At 39.7% G+C, this 18056-nt stretch overlaps 1 protein-coding gene across 1 annotated transcript; it reads left to right on the top strand.

The window, feature by feature from the left end:
• The first annotated feature begins 11 nt into the window (after positions 1-11).
• LOC308181910 (scaffold attachment factor B1-like) lies at positions 12-17161 on the top strand. The gene is made up of 21 exons (XM_080565716.1): positions 12-439; positions 1238-1322; positions 2834-2898; positions 2984-3194; positions 3777-3835; positions 4492-4519; positions 5418-5916; positions 6339-6388; positions 8657-8757; positions 9790-9939; positions 10032-10108; positions 11071-11210; positions 11543-11634; positions 12019-12125; positions 12731-13024; positions 13299-13436; positions 13973-14015; positions 15372-15493; positions 16229-16341; positions 16462-16513; positions 16800-17161. The coding sequence occupies exons 1-21, from the start codon at positions 251-253 to the stop codon at positions 16927-16929; spliced, it is 2745 nt and encodes a 914-aa protein (XP_080421842.1). The 5' UTR covers positions 12-250; the 3' UTR covers positions 16930-17161.
• The last annotated feature ends 895 nt before the right edge of the window (positions 17162-18056 follow it).

The raw sequence follows: 18056 nt of genomic DNA on the forward strand, positions 1-18056 counted from the left end.
GCATGCGCGGCCCGGCAGGCCTTACGGCGAGCCGCCCCCTGCCTGCGCTGCCGCTCACGCTGCGTCCCAGGCTCCGCCTCTTCCCGCCCCCCTCCCCTCCGAGCCTGCGCGGAGCGGGCTCGTCTTCCCCCTCCCCTCAGTGCGTTTCGGCTTCCCCACCATTTTGTGCTGCGATCGCAAGGTTAGCTCCCTGCTTGCGCCGCGTCCTGTCGTGCGCTTGGGCTCGAGGCGGGATACCGAAGGGGCCGTGATGGCGGAAAGTCAACCCGCGGCCGGGCTGGGGGACTTAACCACCCTCGGCGGAGCCCCAGCTCTCGGCTCGGAACCCGAAACCCGGCGGCTGAGCGAGCTGCGGGTCATCGACCTGCGCGCTGAGCTCAAACGCCGTAACCTGGACAGCGGCGGCAACAAGAGCGTCCTGACGGAGCGCCTCAGGAAGGTAGGGCGCGAGCCGGGGGGGGGAAGGGCGCGCTGCTCATCCGGGCCCTTTGTTCCCTGGCCGAGGCCCCTGGGCGCATGCGCGCTGGCGGCGCAGCCCGGCGGCCCGGCTGGGGGGGGCGGGGGGGTGCGGCCGCCGTCGCAGCGGCGCCGCCGTCGCCTCCCGGGCCGCCGCTTCCCTCCGCAGCACCGTGCCGCGGTGCTGCTTCCTGCCGTCACGCCGAGCCTACCCGCGGGGTTCCTTGGATCCATTCCTTTGACGTGCAGTTCTCTGACCTCGCTCCCCGAGCCCGCGATCTTCCCCTCGCGTCCTTCCCCCGGTTCTTTCTCTTGCGTACTCTGCGCGCCCTTCACCTCGTTTGCCTCCCTGCTGAGAGTGTACCCCTTTTTCGCAGACTTCTATAAGGCCAGAACAGTGTAATCGGTCCTGGTTCCTCTATGGCTTCTAATAGCCCTCAGCACGTTAAAGGGAAAAAAAAAAGTGTGTGAGTTCCTGTAGTGGTCGTTGTCAATTTTGGTTTTGTTTTGTTTCGTTTTTTGGTTTTTTTCCTGACAAAATGCTTATCCACTGGATAGAGAGCCTTGTTTACAGATGGGGGAGGACTTTGCTCCTGAACTGTAGGTTGACTTGTCTGGGGGGTTGTGTTATAGCACCTTATTGCTTGTGTGTCTGATGGCTGATGTGGCTGCCTGGCTGCATGATCTGAGCTAGAGGGAGATGCTGTTATTTCCTTCTGACATTCTTAAAAGTGCGTACAAGCAAACAGTACAACACATATTGTATTGCTGTCTCCAACAGGCAATTGAGGATGAAGGAGGAGATCCTGATGAAATTCCTGTGGCTTCAGAACTGACCAAGAGAATGCCAAAAAGAACTAGTAAAGGTACAAAATCCAGACAAATACAGCTGTATTTTATTGTAGCTGGAACTTAACAGTACAGTGGTCATTCATTTTATTTTGCTGGCTTATGTAAAAAATAAAAGCTTCGTGCCTTTTATGTTGCAGAGAATGGTAAAACTCTGTTGCATTAGCGAGCAAGGACAACAATAATAGGACAACTAGGTGTACTTCCATTAGCAAGTCCTGAAACCTGTAGACAAGGACTTAAAGTTGCAGGTGTTTCTCTACTTGTGACCAGGAATTCAGAATTGTGTTGGGACAGAGCAAGCAGCTGTGGTGTGAGCTCTCATTGCAAGCTCTGCCAATGTATATTAATCTGGATCCGCAACACCCCAGTTACTAATTTCTTTGCCAGAACTATGCATGTAGTTTTTCCTTTTTTTTCTTTGAAGCTCTTGAACCTCCATCATCGTGACATGTTTTTAAGTGCAAGGAATTACAGTACTCTAGGAATAATCAAAAAGCATTATTGCACAAATAAAAACAAGTATAAATTTTGTTAGTGTCATGCTTCGTTTTATAACTGTATTGTTTTGAAAAACTATTTTGAATTACTCATTGCTGATTGAAGTATGTTTTGCCTCAAGAACTTTAAATATTGATGTTGGTCATGTTACGCATGGCTTATTGTCATTGCTCATAGCCAGTTTTTGAAAGACTTTCTGAAATTTATTTTCAAGCTGCTTCCTTTAAGGTAACACAGGGGAGGGGAAAAAAAAGAGCAGCTGATTTTTAGCAGTGTTACAAATTTGCTGGTGACAAATATGGCTGAACACAGTCAGTGTGTCCAGGATCTTAGACATGAAGATGAATTCTAAATCAGTTTAATTATTTAATTTCTTAAATGAAAAGCAGGAGGTTTTGTAACAACTCATTTTTCTGAACGTAACACCTTCCTAGGCAATGTTGCCTTTTTAAGTCTTGGTAGTGTTGTGTCATGAGAGGTGCTTAGCTGTTGAAAAATAGAATAGAATAGAGTAGTTCAATTGGAAGGGACCTAGAAAGATCATCTAATCCAACTGCTTGACGACTTCGGGGCTAACCAAAAGCTAAAGCGTATTAATGAAGGCATTGTCCAAATGCGTCTTGAACACCGGTGTGTGGAGCATCAGCCACTTCTCTAGGAAATCTGTTTCAGTGTTTGACCACCCTCACAGTAAAAATAAATTTCCTAATGCCCATTCCGAACCTCCCAAGTGCAGCTTTGAACCATTCCCACATTTCCTGTCATGTCCTGTCATGGGTGAAGGGAGGAAGACCAGCACCTCCCCTGCTCAAGATGTTTCACCTAACTGGGCTACTTCAATTTCATGTGCATGCCATATACTTGTAAAGAGTAGTTAGTCTTCACTTACATCCAGACAGACCTGGACTTCTGAATCAGGGTCTTAATGATTATTCATTGAAACAGTATTAACTAGATGAGTTGGCAAAGAATTGATGTGTTACGAAATTTAGTCCTATTTCTCACTTCAGTTATATCTTTTTTTCAGGAAGAAAACCAGAGGAGGAAGGTGCTGAAGACAATGGACTAGAAGAAAACTCCAGAGATGGGCAAGTAAGTGAAACCAGGATTGCATTTACTAAGCATATGCATCATTTAAAACTCAATAAATAAACACCTACCCTTTCTGTTTCTATAGGAAGATATTGAAGCAAGCCTGGATACCTTACAAGATATTGACATGATGGATATTAGTGTGTTAGATGAAGCTGAAATAGACAACAGCAGTGCTGTAGACTGTGGAGAAGACTATAGTCCTGATAATATTCTTGATTCACTGTCTGATAATAAAGACAACGTTGATGCAGAGATGAAAGAACTTCCAGATCAGCTAACAGAAAATGAGGCAAGTAAAGGTCTTTGAGAATTTTAAGATATTTGATACGTAAATGGGCACATGAATGAGTTACTTCCATAAAATATAGGACATGCATATAATGTGGATTCTGTTTCATTTTTAACAGTTCTTGTGTCCTGTGCTCCTGTGTTAGATAAGGGAGATTTGGGGGCATTTCATTTTTTGGAAAAGTGGAAACCTAAGTCAACTTCACTTCTAGCTTCTTTAAGTTAGAAAATAAAGTTAAAAAATGGAGGGGGGGGGAAATGGAAAAAACAGGTTATGCAAAATAACCAAAGAAACATGAAATACCAGGCTTCCTTCTAAATCAGAGTAACTTTGAAGTATACAATATTATGTTGAAATTAAAGGTAACTGGAAAAAATATTCTCCTGCTAGGATTTAATGATCAAGAATATTTATATGTTAGTCCTCTTGGGTAACATTCTTAACTAGCAATCGAGATCTTCTAAGTATTGAAAAATATTTCTCATATTATTGCTGGGGAAAATGGAATTACAGTAGTATTTCTCAGTAAGCTAACTTTGCTTTTTGTAGGGAATGCTATAATTTCTTTTTTATTCTTTTCAGGAAGATTATGATGAAATTGAAAACAATGTAGATTCCTCTTCTTCTGATTTAATTGAAATGAAGGTAAATTGACAATGCAACCATTTCAGATGGGTTTTTAATGCTATTCACTCTGTGACCATACTACAAAATAGAAAATAATGACTAATACGAATTTTTAACAGAATCCAAGCCATAAGTAATCTTGCTTAGAGTACAGCCTGTCAAATGAGTGTTTTGTTTTGTTTTCCCTACTTTTCAGTCTGCTATCAAGACTTCGTCTTTTCTCTCAAACAAAAATATTCTTGTACTGTAAAGGAAACTGTGCCCCTACCAAAACATAAAACATATACCAAAAGTATTCTAATGAAACCATCTTACTTGGGAGAAGTGATGTTTTAAAAATTACAGTTTTTTTATTTCTCCTGCTGATTATATGAAGTAGTAGCTGGGTTTGATTTTCACTCTAGTTGATGTGGTACATAAACCCCCTTTTTTTTGCCCCCTTTGCTTTAATATTCCCAGTTATGAGGATAATAGTGGATGAAATTTTGGCTTTAATTTGACCAAAACTGCTTATATAAAATATTTATTTCCACTGGATGCTGAGAAGCAACACTAAATGCAGCAGATGAACCGGTGTATTTTTAAATCTTGGAGTTGGGTTGGGGGGTTGGTATTATTCTCTGTTACAAAATACGTACTATAAAATTCTTATTCTGTGTTTATTTCCTGAACAGAAAACGGAGAAACTACACTCGGAGCCAGGTACTGTTAAAGAAAAGCATATTCCTGTCTTTTCAACTAATACTTTTTAAACCATTAACTATTTTAAAACAAACAAACAAACAAACATATCATTTGCATTATTTTTATGATGGACAACCCAGATCATGCAGGGTCATAGAGATTGGAAACCCAATCATATCCCCAGATCTGTGAAGTGATGCTTGTCATTTTTGAAATATTTTCAGTGAAATGAAATGGTTTAAAAACCTGTTAAACTACATAAATGGATTTAGAGAAGTTAATCACAGTTTAAGAGTTAAACATTCTACCTGTAAACAGATCTTGTGATATCGCACACACCTTAACGCTTTAGAGAGCAGTGAAAGCAGTAAAAAGCTATTTTAGGGCGTTAAAAAGTAAAGATTAGTTACTGGATACAGAAGAAAGAAGAGTTTCTTCATGGAAATTTCATACAGATACTTTTCACTTTCTGGACTGCAAACACACTCATGCACCATCAGAAGATGCCCAATTTTCGTGTTGGACTGTCTGCTAAAAGAATTTCACAGAAATTTAAAAATTGAACTCTCAGTGCATTGATATGTTCAGTTAAGCATCTTGGACTTTGGAAGCTAACTAGAGAAGAAACAGAGCTGAACGATTTCATGAAGAATACCAAGGATCAGCCAGAAGGTTTTTGTTAAATCTGTGGGGACGTTTTTCTTCCCTGTTAACATTTTAGGGCTGATAAGGTAGTTTGTCAGACTGCAGTTAGCATAGCACTTTTAACACTGTGTACACTAGGGTTTTCCAATCTCTGTGTAGCTTAGAAGTTCTCTTGGTGTTAGTGTGGCAGCCATGCCAGTTCCACATTTGTGATTGCTGTATTTCCCTGGTGATTAAATCTTGTGCCATTCTATTCCTGTTAAATCCGTAGAAAATGAGAAAATACTCGACATTTTGGGGGAAACTTGTAAATCTGAACTACTTAACGAAGAAACTTCCGAAGTGGAGCAGCCACATGCACAGGAAGCAAGTAACGTGGTGCCAGGCAAGAGGCTAGCAGAGGAAGAGGATGTTCTTGCTGCCGCTCAGTTGGAGGAAGATGCTTTAGATTTGGACAGCAAATCGGCACAAGCTATGTCAAGGAAGGAGGCAAAGCGTTTAGTTGTAGCAAAAGGGGAGAGAAGTGAACAGACAATAGAGGAAGAGAAACTGGACTCTGAATCTTTAGTATTAGAGACCCTAAGCGATCAGAGTAGCAAACGATTCCAAGGCCTGGAAGCCTCTAGTGGGGAAACAGCGGAAAAAGGCGCAGGTCCTGAAGGCAAAGATAGCAAAGAAGATGCCAAGAAAACAGAAGACAAAGCTAATTCTGAGGAATCCCCTGCTACTAGAGAGTCCTCAACCAGTGAGGGCGGTGATCAGAAAAAGAGGTTTGTTTTTTCTCCGTTATAGACCAGATGCTATCTTTTTTCATTGGTCGTTAAGTGATGCGAATAAGCTGTTTCCTTCAATTGGCCACCAAGACTCATGAAATTGTAGCCTATTCCTAAAGAATCTGTTTTATTTCTCCTTGTGCAGACTTTTTTAAACGCAGAGGGTTTGATTTCTTTCCTTCCTCAACCTTCAAAGGTTGTTTTCTTAAATTACTGTTATTTGTAAACTTCTTCCTAATATAAGTCTGTTTAAGAATCTGACCTTCCTTATTTCTTGTCAGATTTCTTAAATCAAGTATATAAAGGTGTGTTTTTGTTTACAACATATTTTCTGGTAGGTATTTAATTTTAGCATTTTTAATAATTTATAGTTAGTAGTTATTCTCTCTGACTTGAATAACAGGATGTTTTGTCTTTAGCCCTGTTGAGGAGGACAGAGATACAAAGATAATCTCAAAAGATGAGAAAGGTATGTTTATTTTCAAAAATAACATTTGAAAAAAATATTCATTGGCGAAGCAGTTTTTGTATTGGACGGAGTGTTTTGGCATGAGAGTGTTGGAATCTGTGCAATTGTTAAATATCATGTTACATTTTTTTCTGAACTTTTAAAAATGTAATTACAACAAACTATTTTATACAAGGAGATCTGTGTCGCACCCTTTTGTTTATATCTTGATCTCCAAAGGCAGATGTTAATACGTGGCAAACATGTCCTTCATTACACTGAAGATACTTACCAACAGCAGTTAGTGAGTTAAGAGCCTTTAATGATTGTTTGGTTTACTATATACTTGTGATTCTTTATACAATCTTCTGTTTTGCGAAAATAATTTGAAATGTAGTATTCACATATTTAAATGGCACCGAAACTTACAGTTTAATATTGTCTTCCAATTGGATTTATGTTATTAAATCTCTATCCACTCAGATCCTATTCACAGTGCAAATTTGCACGATAAACAAGATGTAAATTTCTCGATCAACAGTGCCAGGTGGGGTCTTGCCTGCTCCTTCTTTTCATCATACTTCTTTGTTTTAATATGTCAGGCTGCTGAGTCTCCGTAGCTCACCCTGCTTTTCTTTTCTCTCTTGCCCGTCCAGGGCAGCAAACTTAGAACTGGCTGTTAAATTCTGCTTACCTGATGCTGGCAGGTAGTTCAGTACAGCAAGCATGGAATTCCCATCAGTTCTTATAACTGTCAAGAAATTCATTCTGAGATCTGTCTACTGAGTGAAAAGAAAGGATTTGTTTGGTTTTAATTAAGTTTTACAACACAGTATGAATTCACCATCAGCAGCTTATTCCAGGATTCTGGATTATGACTGTTTGTACAAGCTACCAGACCTTACCATCAGCTCCATCAGGATCTGTTTACCTCTCAGCTGTATTCTTTTATTCTCTTATTTTAGAATATTTTAAGGACCGTTGAAAGGATTCTCTCACTTACCAAAGGACTTAAGAGTTTCTGGGGGAAGGGGGGGAGGGACACTTGAAAAAGTCTTCTAGAAGTTTCTAGAAGTCCTCCCCTGTCAGTTTCAAGCCGTTCCCTTGAGTCCTATCTCTGGTCTCCAGAGAGAAGAAATCAGTGCCTGCCTCTCCGCTCCCCCTTGTGAGGAAGTTGTAGACCATGATGAGGTCTCCCCTAAAGTCTCCTATTTTCCCGGCTGAATAATCTTAAGTAACTTCAGCCGCTCCTCATATATCTTCCCCTCTAGATACCTTACCATCTTTGTTACCCTAATAATAACAGAATGTTTTTTGAAGATTTAAATTTAAAGATCATTCCCTGTTTTTTTTATTTATTTATTTTTTATTTTCCAATAGTACATTTATCTATAAAAGAAGAATTAAACCAGGAATCAGTGAAATCATGGAAGAGCTGGTTAGACTTGCTTGTCACAATTTGTGGAGATGCTCCTGAGTCAGTCATTTAGGAATAACAGATATCTGGGCAATGAGGAACCATCTCTCACTGTCTAAGACATGTTTATGAGTGCCAGAGTTTAACTTGGACCCTTTTTAATCACTAGGCCATGGATTTTCAAGTACCTACACGTTTATAAAACTGTTTTTCCATTTTGGGTGCCAAACTGGGAAAGTGTTCTGTAGTTCTTGCATAGCTGAAGAATAGTTGCATAGTTGAACAATGCTAGGTCTTTTCTGACTCCAGTAACTGAAGTCTCATGTGAACCATTCGTACCCCAGCTGTGGAATCCATGTAGGCAGACATTCAGGAAGAGATTTTCTTGCTTTTATGCTGAATTTTTTTGCCTGAGAGGTACAGTTAATCTGCATCCCGCTGTCATTCCTTAAGAATTGAGGAGGTAAAGGCAAGACATGAGCATATGTGGGTACTGTCACAGTTCCCACAAGCCTAGCCGGTCTTCAACCTTTTCCTGTAAGTGCAAAGTTACTGGGACCTATCCTTACACATTCTGAACAGCCACAGTTATTTCAGAGATGCCATAGTCCAGTTTCTTTCTTGAGGAATGATCTGACATACCTCTGTTGCACAGAACAAAGCCTGTAGTTCTATCTTAAAGGTTTTGTTTTTTTAATACTAGTTGCCTTCAGGAATGTGAATTATTAGGGGATGACTGTTACACTTTACATTTCCTTTGCTCTATGATGTAAAAAATAAGATTTGTGGAACTGTTCGTTTTAGTTCAGAAATAATTGAAATAATTAGGATTTGGGGTGTGTGTGTGTGTGTTTGTTTGTTTTCCTGATTAGGTTGCACTGCCAGCAGTTCTGGTAGAAACTTTTGGGTGAGTGGACTTGCTTCTACTACCAGAGCTACAGATTTGAAGAATCTGTTTAGCAAATATGGGAAGGTAAGGGTCTTCCTGTGTTTGTGTCCTGTCCCCTCCCCTTTAACTGTCTTAAGACTTTATATGATTTTGTCACTGCAAGTGTCAGTGGGATAACAGGAAAAAAGCCTGCACAAGTCCAAATGACTGCTGTTTTATTTTATCTCTTACTTCCAAACAAAAATAAAAATCTTTTTCCAGTCCTTATGTAAACAGCCAGTCATTGTTTATGTATTTTTCTGTGTCCTGTGATGTAGTATAGTATCTTTGCTCACTGGAAGTTCACAGTAAACAAAGAACACTTATTTATTAAAGACATACTTAGGACTAAGTTGAGAAAAGTTGGAAAGTTGAATATGAGTCAGCAGTGTGGCCCGGCCGCCAAAAGAGCCAGTTATAGCCTGGGATGCATCAGGCACAGCGCTACTAGCCAGTTGAGGGAAGGGATTGTCCTGCTGTGCTTTGGTGTGGCCTCACCTCCATGTACTGTGTGCAGTTCGGGGCACCACAATATAAGAAGGGCATAAAACTATCGGAGAGTGGCCACAGGAGAGCAACGAAGATGGTGAAGAGTCTAGAGGGAAAGATGTGTTAGGAGCGGCTGAGGAAAGATGTGTGAGGAGAGGCTCTTCAGCCTAAAGAAGAGACTGAATGGTGACGACTTTGCAGCCTTACAGCTTCCTCATGAGGGGGATCAGCAGACACCGATCTTCTCTCTGGTAACCATTAATGGGACCAAGGGAACGGTGTGAAGCTGCATCAGAGGAGGTTCAGTTTGGATAATAGGAAAATGTTTTTCACTGGGAGGGTGTTTGGGTACTGGAACAGGCTTCCCGGGGCAGTGGTCATGGCACTGAGCCTGCTGGAGTTCAGGAAGCGTTTGGACAATGCTCTTGGACATGTTTTTTGATTTTTCGGGTGGTCCCCTGCAGACCCAGGAGTTTGACTCGATGATCCTTGTGGGTCCCTTCCAACTCCAGATATTCTACAATTGTACTTGTTGTTAAATGGTGGGCATTTGTTACGGTGAGTGTAACGTATCTTTCTTTTGGAAAGGTGGTTGGTGCAAAAGTGGTCACCAATGCTCGCAGCCCTGGTGCTCGCTGTTACGGCTTTGTTACGATGTCTACAGCTGAGGAAGCAACAAAGTGTATTACTCACCTCCACAAAACAGAGTTACATGGGAAAATAATTTCTGTAGAAAAAGTGAGTATTGATCCTCGAAGATATCTTGTTACCATTACATTGTACAAATAATTGAAACCACAATCTCAGCTGATGTGCAAAATAAATTTCAGGCAAAAAATGAACCTGCTGGGAAGAAGCCAACTGAAAAAAAAGAGAACGAGGTGAAGAAAGAAACAGTCAGTGAGAGGTACTGTTTGAAAAATTCTGTGTTCAGAGATTTTGCTGTTCTTCAGTTTATGTTGATTTGTCAGGGAAAAAGTTACAGTAAGAATTTCTGTGACAAAAAGTACATTTTTCTAACTCTTAGTACAAGATTGCTCTTGATGCACCATATCTAACTTAGTTGTTTCTGTTACATGCTTTAAGGTAGGCATTGGAAGTATTGCATTTGCAAGCATACCTTTCCATTTAACTGTAATTTTTTTTCCGGTACAGAGTGGTGCTTTTGTGTCATAAACCTACAGGCTATTTGAAATTTTTGATTGATATGTTGCTGTTTCTTCATTACATTAGAGAACAGGGCTTTCTCATGTTGATGTGATCACAGTGAAAGATCAGGTGCCCAAGATCATGTTTCCAGAATGTGTTCCTCTTCAGTGTTATGCTTTTTCTCGCTTCAGAACTACTTAAAGTAGCTGAAAAAGACACTATGAAAGAGTGAATAAAACACTAATTATCTTTAATAATCTTCTTGAGGTGTAACACCTATTAAATGCTAGTTGCTGAGAAGATTTTGCCTTCATTTCACCTAGTCCTTGGGAAGGCTTGCCTGGGCACTAGTGTTAACTTACTGGTGGCTTGGCAGTTCCACTGCAAAAACGGTTCACGTTTACGTTTCATAACTGTCGTGTCTTATAAGAATCTTTGTGGGCATTAAGTACATAGTAGTGTGGTTGATTTATTTATTTATTTCCCTTTTGCCTCCCGTTGAGATATCTGAATCTCAGCCAGGTTTTTATGAAAACTGCACAGCATGGTCTGATTGTCTTACGTTACGGTGGAAAAAGTTATAGAAAGAAATCTGTGGGAATTTAACTATGTCTGTCTTAGCAAATCAGAATTCTACTTTGTTAATATGTTGCTAGCATCTTTCTTTATTTTTTTCTCTTACTCTGTATCAGTCTAATCTGTATCAATATCTATTTATAGACCGGGCAGTATTAAAAGGGATGAGAAATCTGACCAAAAGGATGATTCTAAAAAGACTGAAGACAAAGATGAAAAAGAAAGAAAAGATAAAGATGAACTGAAGCCTGGTTCATCAGATCAACCTAAAACTAACAAATCAGGTAATTTGTCTATTCTTTTTTCTTAGAATAAAAGATATGGTTAAATATAAACAATTAATTATAGGTAGTTTCCAGAGGCTACCGATATTCTGGAATGATTTCAGGTTCTAACTTGGAAGTCCAGATAGTGTAATGGAGGGCTGTTGACATTTTATCAGCCTTAACAGAAACACTTGGAAGAGGTGCAGTGAAAAAATGCTTTTTGAAGAGGGGTTTAAATGCCTATTTTCACGTTCCAGAGGAGGTAGCTTCTAGCATAGAAACGTGTGGCTTATGCTATGTAGTTTGACTCTTTTTTCCACCTCTTTCTGTTCAACCTCTGATTTATATAGGAAGTAAAGGAACAGAGAGAACTGTAGTAATGGATAAATCCAAAGGAGAACCTGTTATCAGTGTGAAAACATCAACTGCATCAAAAGACAGAGTAAGTAATGTTTTTGCATAGGAAACATGATGTATAAATTTTCCTTCAAAACAGATAAGGAATCCCACTAAGATGCATCTTTCTACATTTGTCTTACTGATCTGTCTAATCAGAGTTTCTGTAATCTGGATTTAGATCTTAATTAGTAGAATACTTTTCATACAGCTGATATGTGCTCAGCAATGAAATCCTGCCAAACTAAATGTGGGAAGGTAAGTACTGTGTTGTTATGTGTCTGCAATGTTTAGGAAAAAAAAAAGTTGGGGCCAAGCTTTGGGACATGGTATGTATGAATGGAAATAGAGCATTGAGTACTGCTTGTAATAGTTGTCCTTTCATAAATGTACTCCATTAAGTTTTTCTGTACTTCAATATTAAATACAGAGCATTAAGAGCCAGGATCGCAAATCAGAGAGCAGAGAGAGACAAGGCATTGTGCCATTTGACAAAATTAAAGCACAGCGAAAAATGAGGGAGGCAGAACAGCGCCGGTAAGAGCAACAGTTAAATTGTTTTAAGTCTTTTTTTATAGAATTAATGCAATTTTCTTTAATTAAACTGTCTAAGAGAGAGTTTGTTTTATTTTTTTTTTTTACTTGTCATTTGTTATATGTGTGTGGGCCACATACCTACTGAACTGGGAAGGTATGGATTATTGACTATTAATACTGAGCTTGAATTTGTTTGGGAAAAAAAATGCAGTTTCTTTTTTGGTCTTTTTCCATTCTCTAGATTTAGATAATCAGCTCTCCTTAGCTGAGCACACGTTATACTAGAGGTGAAATAATCATTCTAAACTTGCCACACTGAAATACATAGGGAAAGAACAGGAGAAAGGTTGTTTTTCTCAGAATATTCTCCTGACCATATAGGATTATTTGCCCCAAAGGTGGGTTTTGTGGAAGTAATAAGATCACTCTCTAAATATAAGTAATTAGTGTGTACACTGAGTGTCTTCCCTTACTGCCCCACACCCCAGAACTAATTTACAGGAGCTCACACAAGTTTGCAGTCACTGTGGTTTAAATTTTTCCCATTTTTACTTCCTTTATTTGTTGAAGTATCAGATCTGTAACCTTTCATTCCGTTAAAATAGTACACGTGAGCGTCGGGAGAGACAGCAGCATCTGCAGACTATCCGGGAACGTGAAGAAAGGGAGAGGCTTGAGATTGCTCGTGAAAGACTGGAAATTGAAAGGCAACGTCTTGAACGAGAGCGAATGGAAAGAGAGAGACTGGAGAGAGAACGGATGCATATAGAGCATGAAAGGAGAAGAGAACAAGATCGCATTCAGAGAGAAAGAGAAGAGTTGCGACGCCAGCATGAACAACTGCGCTATGAACAAGAACGTCGGTCTGCAATGAGAAGACCATATGACATAGATGGCAGGTAAAGCCAACTGATACAAGCAGAGAACGTTTTGCTGCTAGGTTGTGTCTCATCAGCCTGCGCTATGAAAAACTCCATATAGTCTCAGCTTCTGTTAATCTGCTGTCATTGACTGCACTGAGATGATAGTGTGTGGAAACCTCCAAATATCCTGATTTTTTTTCTGCTGCCTTTTTGAACTTATTTACATGCTTTTGGTTTGCGTATTGTGGAGGGAAGGAACAATATCAAAAGTTATTTAACCTGACTAAAATCAATGTACCTTTTATTTCAGGAGAGATGATCCATACTGGCCAGAAGCAAAACGAATGGCAATGAACGATAGGTACCATTCAGATTTTGGTCGCCAGGACCGCTTCCATGACTTTGATCACAGGGATCGTGGCCGTTACCAAGACCATTCAATAGACAGGTTGGTGTCTTACCTCCACTGTGTTGTCTGAAATCAAGGGAAAAATGTATTTAGTGTCATATTTTGCTGCTTTTTCTTCACTGCGTGTTTATTTTGCATTTCATAATTTTAAGCATAATTTAGTGGCTGTGGACTTTGGCTGTGATTTAAGCATGATTTAGTGGCTGTGGCCATACGCAACCATGAAGAGATCTGTGCCATGAATTAAATTTTCCGGCAGAGCTTGTTCAGAGTGTTCTGCTTGTAAAGCTGTTTGACAGATTTGTAGGATTCTAAAAAAAAAACCCTCTAAATAATATTGTAGGTACCTAGCATCTTAGCAGAGAATATTCTGTTTCATACCTTAGAATTAACTAGATTTTCCAGGAAGCTAAAATGTGTCATAACTTCCATATGTTCCTGCTATTTTTCAGATTTTTCATCTGTGTTGTTACACAAATCTGTGTAACAACACCGATTTTTTTATCGGTGTTGTTACACATACACACTGCTGTATGTTTTACTACTATGGTCTGATTTTAATTGCCTGTTTGTAGGAGAGATGGATCAAGGACAATGATGGGAGATCGGGATGGACAAGTGAGTTGCTTTATAAAGCTACAAAAATAACTTCCTATAAATAGGTTTTACATAGTGTGATTCAAATCAAAATTTAGTAGTTAATAAGTAAATCATAATGCCAGATGTATGTATGCATAACAAGATAGTCTCATTTTCATTAATAAAATGAAATGTACTTCAGAGACTTACTATGTAAGATACAGTTACTCTGTTACTCAGTAAACAAAACAAGTGAAGTATGTCAAAGAAGTAGATTATAGAAGAGATTGCTATAGAGAAGGCAAAAGTACAGGAACACAAAATCTACTCTATAAGGTAGTATGGAAATAACAGCAAAACTAGCGTAGATGTTCATGTGCTTTTGGGATCTGAGGGGAAAGGACCTTCATGACATGCTCAAGCAGTGCGAGATGAATGTTGTGGAGTCACTGAATGCTCAGCTGCCCTTCACTGATGGCTGAGCTTCAGATTAGAGATTCAGAGAGACCTGGACAGGCAGGAGAATTGGGCAGAGAAGAATCTCATTCAACAAGAAGAAATAAAGTCCTGCCACTGAGGAGGAATAACGCTGTGTACCACTACAGGCTGAGGACCAACCGGCTGGAAAACAGCTCTGCAGAGCAGGATTTGAGACGTCATGGTAGACAACAAGCTGACTGTGAAACAGCAGTGCATCCTCACAGCGAAGGTCAATAGCATCCTGGGCTATATCAGGAAGAATGTTGCCACAGTAGGTCAAGAGAGGTGATCATTCCTCTCTATTCAGCACTGGTGAGGCCACATTTGGAGTACTGTGGCCCGTACTGAGTCCCCACAACAAGAAAGAACAGAACTTAATGGAGCAAATGCAGCACAGGGTCACAAAGATGATTAAGGGCCTGAAGCATCTTTCCCGTGAGGAGAGGCTGATAGAGCTGGGACTGCTCAGTCTGGAGATCAGAAGGTCCAGGGGGTATCTTACCAATATGCACTGCTACCTAATGGGAGGCTATGGAGAAGATGGAGCCAGGCTCTTCTCAGTAGTGCCTGCTGGAAGACAAGAGTCAACAGGCATACTGAAACACATGAAATTTCATCTGAAGGAAAAAGGAGAAGAAAAAGAAACTTCTTTAAACTGTGAACGTGATCTAACACTGGAACAGGTTGCATAGTGAAGTTGTAAAGCCTCTAGCTGTGGAGATATTCAAAACCCAAGGATGGTCCTGGACAGCCTGCTTTGGCTGACCCTTTCTGAGTTAGGAAGGTTAGACTAGATGGTCTCAGGAGATGCCTTGCATCCTAAACGATTGTGAGAGTGAATAATTATGTCCAAGCAATTTTCAAGAACTATAGAGTCAGTTAGGGGCACTCATATAAATGTTCTTTGCTTTTTAGCATTATCCAGATGAGCGCCACGGAGGACCAGACCGTCACTCACGAGACTCTCGGGAAAGTTGGGGTAGCTATGGATCTGATAGAAGAATGAGTGAAAGTAGGGGGATACCCCCACAGTCACGGTCAGTACATTTAACTGAAACTATTTTTTTCTTGTGCGTTTAGTGAATATTTTTGTATGTGAAAGTGTGATGTGTTTTTTGAAAGTACAATTCTTTTTTTCCAAGTTTCACTCCTGAGTTTGTTCTCTTTTGGAGGGGACTACACTTGAGTAGCTCTTTCAGCTTGCCTTGTATATCGAAATACGTATCTTGGCATGATTTTTTTAAAGTAACTTCTTGTCTGAAAGTCCTCGTGTTTTCAGTTAATTTTACTTAACATTTCTGTCAAAGCTTGACACTTTCAGGATAGCGGTTCTTCCAAGGTTTGTAGTTGCTGACAGCATCGTCCTGTCAGATGTTTGAAAAGAACACCAGTCAATGAAATGCTTACAGAATGGGGAGAGGGTGTTATTGTGTGTATTGTGGATTTTTTAATAAATGCTATGAGTAAGCCAGCCTACAGAAAACACCATAAACAACTTGACTGGTCAAAACCACAATCTAAGATTGTTTGGAGGAAACGAGGACATCAATGTAGCATAAACCCGATGAAAAAAATCTATTTTCATATTTGTCCTTGTAGAGAGGTTGGGATTGAAGGCCTATTACTAAGATTTGACTAAATAGATAATATAAGACTGGCATATACCTTGGTAAATTATTTGAATAAGTTTGTGACAGGTGTTTTCACTTGAATTTATTTTGTGTGCTCTACCTACCTAATGTGAAAAGGTATGATTTTAATACTTTTTGCAGGGATGGACGTGACTGGGGAGATCATGGTCGAAAGTTTGAAGGACATCAAGATCGTTCATGGCAGAGCAGTGTGGATGGAGGAATGATAGGACGGGATCACGAGAGATGGCAAGGTATGCTTCTTGCACAATGGCTCATTAGGTGTAGTACTTACAGCAGAAAATACAGGCATTATCCTTGGATATGAAGTAAAATTTACCGTGGATTTAAAGAATTTTTTTTTTTTTGTTAAGGTGGAGGTAGAGGGAGACCTGGCCATGTGATGCATCGTGGAGGCATGTCAGGGTAAGAAGTTTAAAAAGAGCAAAGCATTTCTTCATGTTAGTTTCTTTTCCTTTTTAAGGTGTGTCTCTTGTATTTAACTTAGCCAAAGAAGCATTTTATGGAAACATCAGTTATCTAATTTATTTAAATGTCAACGAATAATAAAATATTCCTGTGGTTCTTACATAGTACATCTTCTTGAAGAGAACGAAATCACACAAAAAGTATTAAAACAAAAAAGTCACCCATTATTTCAATCTGACTACCGCAGTCAGAAGAAAAAAATAACTTCTGAATCACTTTCTAGGCGGGGAGGTTTCATCCAAGGTGGCAACCAAAGTCAGATGATGCATGGAGGAGGAATGCAAGGAGAAGGATTTGCTGGCCAGGAGAGAGCAAGCAGACCCAATGATCCCCGTTTCAACCGTCGCTATTGAATGTGTTTTAATTTTTAACGCAAGGTGGCAACTGAAATGAATTTGTCACCCAGGGTTACCATTAATTGTAACTTAAGGGTTACTGTAAGTGTATTTTTTTTAAGCTGCTGCCATATTATGTCACTCAATCCAATGTGAACTCATTTGTTTTTGTAATGTGTTGTTCATATCCCATTTTAAATGTCTGTTAATGAAGCATTCCATTTTCCATAAATAAAAAAGTTTACAGTTACTTGATTTGTTTCAGTAGTCCCTGGAAAGCTAATTTATTCAGCTATATGTTAAACTATGTAACTTTCTTTCAAAGATGAAAGAGCAGAATGCCTTACAGGCCTCCCTTTGCAGTTTCAGTAGCAGACAGCTCCCAGAAATACATTGAAATAGAGTGTTACTTTACAGGTTTTAAAATCAATTAGCATACACACCAGCATGAGAAAATTAATACATTGCAGTTGTCAAAGTTCGAGCAATCTTCCACTGCAAAACTGATTTAAAGATCCTGTAGAACAAGTGGTGAAGAAGGCCATCCAGCCTGTCTGCTCAGCAAAGGAATCCAATTCACACCATCTTACCTACTTTTATTTCTATAGGTCACAAACCAGACTTGGCAAAACATTTGACTTAAACTCAGCAATCGTGTGAAACGATCAGTTGTTTACTGAATATATTCATTGCCATTAAGATGTAGTAAGAGGAGTATAGGTGGACTAGGTCAAAAGGCTCTTCCCAGTCAGTATTCTTTCCCTTCTAGTGGCAGATACTTACAGAAAAGTATGTCAGGACAGAGTACATACAGAGCAATCCTATTGTTACTGAACTGGGTGATAAACTCCCAGTTTCTGGCACTCCATGGTTTACTGACCTTTAGCTTCTATCTAGACCGTTAGGTTTAAGAGCCACTGACAGATCTAGCCTCTAGGAATTAGCCTAAGCACTTTTTAAAGCCATTTATACCTTAGCCAACTCTGAAATCCCTTGGCAGGAAGTTTCATCATAAAACGTTTTTTAAAAGGGAAACAAAATCCCTACAAATCCTTTTTCCTTCTTGTGTTTTACATCTGCTGCCTGATCCAAGTAAGCATTTGTCCCATTCTCTCTGTTAACCCCCCTATTTTCTGCCTTGTTCT

Source organism: Anser brachyrhynchus (genome assembly GCF_964034855.1).
Source record: "Anser brachyrhynchus genome assembly, chromosome: 23".
In the NCBI taxonomy this organism is placed as follows: domain Eukaryota; kingdom Metazoa; phylum Chordata; class Aves; order Anseriformes; family Anatidae; genus Anser; species Anser brachyrhynchus.

What these genes read in the sequence shown, in the direction of transcription:
- LOC308181910 (XM_080565716.1), top strand. Translation starts at nt 251, where the DNA reads ATGGCGGAAAGTCAACCCGCGGCCGGGCTGGGGGACTTAACCACCCTC. An exon ending in TGTTTAGCAAATATGGGAAG is followed by an intron (nt 8,758 to 9,789) that starts GTAAGGGTCTTC and finishes TCTTTTGGAAAG; the next exon opens with GTGGTTGGTGCAAAAGTGGT. An exon ending in CATCGTGGAGGCATGTCAGG is followed by an intron (nt 16,514 to 16,799) that starts GTAAGAAGTTTA and finishes ATCACTTTCTAG; the next exon opens with GCGGGGAGGTTTCATCCAAG.